Source organism: Temnothorax curvispinosus, unplaced genomic scaffold (genome assembly GCF_003070985.1).
Source record: "Temnothorax curvispinosus isolate PA1 unplaced genomic scaffold, ASM307098v1 QBEX01012916.1, whole genome shotgun sequence".
Classification (NCBI taxonomy): Eukaryota; Metazoa; Arthropoda; class Insecta; order Hymenoptera; family Formicidae; genus Temnothorax; species Temnothorax curvispinosus.
In genome coordinates this window covers 1-6,702 of record NW_020222696.1, presented here as the reverse complement: position 1 = coordinate 6,702, position 6,702 = coordinate 1, and the positions used below count along the sequence as shown (strand labels likewise).

The window sequence follows — 6,702 nt, the reverse complement described above, 5'->3', positions numbered from 1 at the left end:
AGAGAGAGAGAGAGAGAGAGAGAGAGAGAGAGAGAGAGAGAGAGAAAATACACCTGCGCGGTTTTCTTGCGAGTAGCTCAATTTCGTGAGAAAAATACATTTGTCGAGATACCTTTAGCGGTAAATCGATAACATTAATATCCGCAATTTGCTGAGAAATTTATAGAATTAAGGGCATTTGGATGTTCTAGCAAACTTTTACGCAATCAACATTATAGAGATAAATTATGAAATTTGCGTTGAAATTTATATATCAGAAAATATAAGATGTAAAATATTCCATCGACAGCGAAAAGAGTAGGGGAACGCATACTCATTAATGTTTTCGCAGTAACACTTAGAAGCTCACAGAGAAATGATACATCTAGGAGCTCGATATTACAGTCTTATTAGACTTCTATTGCTTGCTGTTGGTTTATGGCCCTATCAGCAATCAATATTTACTCAATTTCAGTTTATTTTTTTCTCTGCTATTCTGTCAGCGAGTATTATATTTCAGGTAAGACAAGAATATTGTAATGTTATTATAAAATCAATTTTTTTACTGTACATGACAATGACAATCTTTCACTGCTTAATAATTTAGTTTAATCTATATTTTGCAATTTGATTTTTGTATCAAATTAAAATACTACAAGATGCGCTATGCGCATGCAATTTATTCTTTAACACTATATGCATGTGCCTGTATCCTGTATTAAAACTTTTATGTACAATATAAATAGTATTAATAGTATTAATAACAGATACTTATACACGAATTTCTGTAAAACTATCTCTATTTGCAGCTGACACCATTAATAGTATTAAAATGTACTTCGGACCTTGTTACCAAAGTCTTGTCTTCCGTATCTTTCTTTATACTGTTTATAATAAATTATAACGCATTCCGTCTTAACATTGAAGTTGTAAGTTAATGGCTTACAGAGCATCCGTTAAATAGGATTAACTTGTCCGTCAAATATATTTTTATAACAAAAAGTATTTTAATATTTATACAACGATAGTATAGAAAGATAATAAAAAATGGCAGGTGAAAAAGTTATTGATGGAGCTTCAACATATACTTAACAAATTAAGGGATAAAAACGAAATTGCTATTGCAAAAAAATATAGTTGTATCGCTAATCGTTACACGATTACGCTTACGGGTAAGGCAATATTTATTGATTTTTGCATGTAATCATATTTTCGATTTAATATCTGACAATAAACTGTCAAGTGGAGTGAAATCGACTTTAGCATATTATAACTTTTATACATACATACATTTATATATATATGATTTATTTTATTGCATGGGCCTATTAAAGCATTAATGTCACGTATTTGCATTAAATAGCAAATGTGCTTATAAATTGAATAAAATAGAAAAATAGTTATCAATTTTGCAATAAAATTTGATTTTATTAAATGATATTTCATGCCATACACACATGTGTACGGTATACATAAAATAATTTTATAATATTACACCCTAAAAATTTAAATGACAATTTATTTACGTTTTTTAGCAGTTGGAGTTTGTGGAATATTTGTTAGTATTATAGTTCAATTTTGGTCGAATTTAATTAATGTTGATGTACCGATGAATATGTCTCACCAACGGTCACGTCATTTATTCATTATAACGGAGTATTTCGTCGATCAAGAGAAGTATTTCCATTTGATTTTGTTCCATATGTACGTAGCTTTTTCTATCGGAGCGACTGTAATGGTAGCAATAGGTACAATGCTTATTACGTATGCTCAATATACCTGTAGAATGTTTAGAATCGCTAGGTAGGAATCATAGACGTAAAAATTATCACATCATATATATAACAGTCGAATAATAATTGGGACTGTTATACAAGTTATACACCAAAGTGTTATCTTTATATATATAACATGATATATAAAAAATTTTTTGGTAAAAGTTTGTTTTTAGCTGAAAAATTGTCATTTGATAAATTTGCTATATAATTGCAACACAACATTTGTAGCTATCGTATTAAACATGCAATGATGAGTATCGACATTTTACAAAACATTACGCTAAAAAATAAGATTCTGATGACCGAGGGCATAATTTATGCGGTCGACATTCACCGGCAAGCTATGAAGTTTGTATTTACGTCGACAATATTCATGCAATATACGTTTAATAATATTTTGTTTTGGAAGACTGTCTATTTTGCTTTTTGTTTTGGAAGACTGTCTAGGCATTTGTTGTCCGTATTCGAGATAATGATGTTTTGCTTAATAACGTCTGGAGTGATTTGTGTGAGCATTAACCTATTTCAAGTATGTTTTTGAATTTGTATAATAATTAATAATGTATGAGAGCTATCCCGAAGTTCTTCATATTAATAATAATACTGTCCAATAAATGTGTCGAGAAATTGATTCCTCAGATTTTTCAGATCACATCATCTGGAAATAATGTTGAGGAATTGTTGTTGTCGTTTATATTTCTATTTGCTGCTGTGACGTATATGTTTATAACCAACTATATCGGGCAGAATGTAACGGATCATAATAATCACGTACTTTCTACTGCGTAAGAAATATTTCATGAAATAGAGTATGTGAATGTTTATCTTTTAAGAGTTGTTTTATCAAAATAAAAATAAATTAATATTACTGTAAAATAAGTTGGCGTAAACACGAAGTTAACTAACAGAGATCTGTCTCAATTTGTCATTCATTATGCATATACAATTTTATAGGTACAATGTGCAGTAGTATAGAGCTCCAATACACATACAGAAGATGATATTGTTCCTGTTACAAAAACAAACCAAGGAGTTTATTTTGAGTGTGGGTAAATTATTTCATGCATCTATAGAATGTTTTGTCACGGTAAGATGATATAAAATATCTCAAAAGAGTATCATATTAGAAATAAATGTTATTAAAGGAAACATTTTTAATTAGCTGGTTAAGTCTTCGGTATCTTACTTTACCCGAATCTATAGAATCAGAAATTGTAAATATTTATATATTGTCTGTATTTTATTTTGACTTATAAAAATTACAGATCCGATTTTATAGTTTATTACAAATTATATAGACTATATATTTTATATTTTATATATGTATATTAAAACGTATATGCAATTATATTCAAATATAAACATATTATTCTTCCACCCATTCTTCATTAATAGCTGATATAATTTTAACGTTGTCCATCATTGTGACGTGAGTACCTTCCACGTAATGAATTTGCACTTCACCTTCGGTAATCTGAAATAGTATATTGTGCACCAAGGGGCGAAAGTAGCGTTTTTCAGACGAATGTGAAGTTTGCCGCCCGAACCGAAGGCGAGGGCGGCAAATCACACGAGTCTGAAAAAGCTTTCGCCCCCAAGTGAACACGATAATTTTCACAATATTTTTACGGAAAGTTTGACTTCCATGCCTAGAGAGAGGCGAGACTGGTCAATTTTAAGTCAGGACTTACTTTCCTCCCTAGGGAGGAAAGTGGTTACTTTCCGCCCGCTATGCCGCTCTGGCGTGAAATTGGCCGCTTTCGCCCCTCTTTACAGGCATGGAAAATCGAACTTTCCGTGGAGGTGTTGTGAAAATAATTTTTCTTGTTATAAAATTATCTTTAAAATTAGAATCTTATTTTAAAGATCTCTATTCGAATCAGATTTACCTTATGTAAACCATAATCCTCTTCAGTAAAAGAGATCATTGGGAGAGTAGGTTTCAACAATGTTATAGATGATTTAAGGCGTGGTAATGAAGATACATCATAATTCTGTATAGCGATTATATGATTGTATATTGTCGAACACCCAACTTTTTGATTTTTAGTGGTCAAGGCATTTAACTCTTTCGGAAAGTAAACGTGGAATATTTCTAATTTCTCTTCCCATGTGTTACATTTATCCAGCTCTAAAACAAGCTACAAATAACAATATATTAGCATTTTGTGCAATTAATAAGAAGTATACTAAACTAAAAACACTATCTGCATTTCAACAGCAATATAAAATAGTACAATTTTCGAAATTTTGGCAAAATTTTTCGATATTTTTGTTTTTTTCATTACTAATTTCTAAAACTCCTTCCATAATCATTAATACTCATTTATTATGTTTTGTACCTCTAAAATTATTGCTATTATTTATTATCATTTTTATACTTCTTTAGATATAATAAAAAACATTACAATTATTGCAAATTTATTATTAATTATGCTTATTCAACGGTATATAATCTGTAGTCTATATATTTTACACACACACACACACACACACACACAATATGAAATCTTAAAGAATAATATTTATGTTATGATATTATACATTATTTTATGTGTATGATCTTATTTTATCCCGGTAAAAAATTTTTTATATAAAAACATTTAAATATATAATCATATAATATTGTATAAAATATTATATAAAATATGTCCACATATGTCCACGTGTGTCTATATATGTTATTTTTTTCTTGTATAATCTCTGTTTGTATGTACAAGAAAAATAATAAGAAAAAGAATTAGAAAATAATTAAAAGGGTAATTTTTGCATTGTTCATTTTTATTTGCCTATATATAATTATATGTAATTATATATAAATGTAATAATGTATATAAAATATGATTATATATGAGCAATTTTTTCACATTTGCACAGATTTTATTTTTTTGTAAAAAACAATACAAAAATTATCCTTTTAATTATTTTCTAATTCTCTTTCTTATTATTTTTCTTGTACATACGAACAGAAATTATACAAGAGAAAAAAACATAGTTGGACATAAAATGGACATATATGGACATGTTTTATGTAATATTTTATATAACATTATATGATTATATATATTTAGATGTTTTTATATAAAAAATTTTTTACCGGGATTTAAATTTATTTAATCTGATATAAAGTTAAATAAAATGAGATCATATATAAAATATATATATTTTTTTTGCAATAAAAACTCAAAGTACATTTTCCATAATTTACTAACCATTTCTTGGTTAACTGCAGTGTACATTTCCAACACAGAAAGTAATATTATATTTTCTAATTCATGTTGAGAAATGCAGCTAAAATATTGATTAAGCCAAAATTTCATTTGATCAGGGGCTCCATCTATCAATATTAACCGTCCTGAGAAATCATTAGCTTCTAATAATCTTGCTAATTCGATGGCAATTAAGGATCCAAATGAATAACCCACTATTAAAAATTCCTTTTGATTTCTCATTTTCTTTAATATGTGCTAAGAAAATAAATATGAATGTATATATGAGCTATAATAATATATAAAAGACTTGTAGTTGTTAGATATTACTTATATGTATCTATATATATATACATATAAATTAATTATTAAATAATAAAAATTGAAATAAAAAGTTTAAATAATTTACGACTTCGTACAGGCAGTAAATAAGCGGCTAACTTCATCACTGAATGACTTTGACCTGAACTTTGAATATTAAGTGTATTATGTTGCAAACACGTTGTTGAATATTTAATTCCTGATGCTATGGATTTATATACGCTTGAACATCCTTCGATTCCTGGTATGAGAAATACATAGTCCCCATCAACCTCCTTTTTTGTAGCAAGTTCTACAAGAATATTTGGAACAAAGTCTGAGTTGGTTATTTTTCGAATCAGCATGTCCAAACCTTCCTTATTATTTGTATCAATTTTATTTATGTCGTTCGTTGTTCTCAGCTCGGTTGTATCTGTCATTTGTTTGAGTTTAGCGAAAGTAAGATTTCGGATATCTTGCGCCGTCAAAAAGACATCGAACTCTCTTTCTAATGTCTGCTTAATTTCTACTGCCATCATTGAATCCATACCCATCTCGGCCAGAGATATGTTTTGTGCTATTGTGTTTACATTTTTCAATCCTATTTCAAATTAAATTAAAAATTAAGAATAAATTTTATGTTATTCTGTGTAATATCTTTTAAAATAATATACTAATGATATACTTTCTATAAATACTTCAGGGATTTTTATTATATTAGCTGCTTAAAAAATTGCTTACCCATGATATGAACAATTGTTTCATAAACATTCATTGATCCACTGATATTTGCACCTTTTTCAGCAACAACCATACTGCTTACGACAGGGTGGTCTTGGAGCAAGAATACTTCTAACGTATTCAAACAAGAGGTTATTCGTTGTTGCAATGTACCTCCAATAACCAATTCTTTATTTTCTTCTTGCATATCTGCTACGAGTCCAACGTCACCAATGGCACCCCATTGTATCGCTAAACCGTGTAATCCTTCTTCCATCCTCTTCTCACAGATTCTCTCCATTACGGAATTAGCCATCCCATAATTTGTCTGACCTGCGTTTCCTCTTCCACACGAGACGGAGGAAAAAACGACAAAATGTCGAAGTTGTGGACAGATTATTCTCGACAATTCATCCATTTTCTTCGTCATCCATGCTTTTGATTTGAATGAATCCTCGAACGTATGCGGTGATTGATTTTGAAATATACAATCTTTTAAAACAACTGCAAGATTAAATATAGCGTCTACTGGTGCTCTTTCCTCAGCAATTTTTAATATAGATTCACAATCTTCATGTTTCAAATTAACATCGATTGTAACGATCTGTACATTTACGCCGTAAGATCGCCATAGGTTTACTCTTGATTGCTGATAACCTGTTTTAATCTCGGTTCGTGATGTCAAAACCAGATTTTTTGCACCTCGAAGAGTCAAC

The 6,702-nt window shown here is 29.2% G+C and overlaps 2 protein-coding genes across 2 annotated transcripts; one reads left to right on the top strand and one right to left on the bottom strand.

Moving 5' to 3' along the window:
• Positions 1 to 354: 354 nt before the first annotated feature.
• Positions 355 to 1,236, top strand: LOC112462901. The gene is made up of 3 exons (XM_025028967.1): positions 355 to 499; positions 789 to 908; positions 1,034 to 1,236. The coding sequence occupies exons 1-3, from the start codon at positions 356 to 358 to the stop codon at positions 1,181 to 1,183; spliced, it is 414 nt and encodes a 137-aa protein (XP_024884735.1). The 5' UTR covers position 355; the 3' UTR covers positions 1,184 to 1,236.
• Positions 1,237 to 3,069: 1,833 nt separating this feature from the next.
• LOC112462902 (fatty acid synthase-like) lies at positions 3,070 to 6,698 on the bottom strand (the record flags this gene model as incomplete). The annotated part of the gene is made up of 5 exons (XM_025028969.1): positions 3,070 to 3,231; positions 3,647 to 3,898; positions 4,970 to 5,224; positions 5,386 to 5,867; positions 6,008 to 6,698. Coding segments are annotated over 5 exons (1,788 nt in total), but the record flags the coding sequence as incomplete, so codon positions are not given.
• Between the last annotated feature and the right edge of the window lie 4 nt (positions 6,699 to 6,702).

Excerpts from the sequence above, each read along its gene's own strand:
- LOC112462901 (XM_025028967.1), top strand. The coding sequence starts at position 356 with ATGATACATCTAGGAGCTCGATATTACAGTCTTATTAGACTTCTATTG. Across the intron at positions 500-788 it reads CAGCGAGTATTATATTTCAG|CTGACACCATTAATAGTATT; the intron begins GTAAGACAAGAA and ends CTCTATTTGCAG. Across the intron at positions 909-1,033 it reads TCCGTCTTAACATTGAAGTT|GTGAAAAAGTTATTGATGGA; the intron begins GTAAGTTAATGG and ends AAAAAATGGCAG.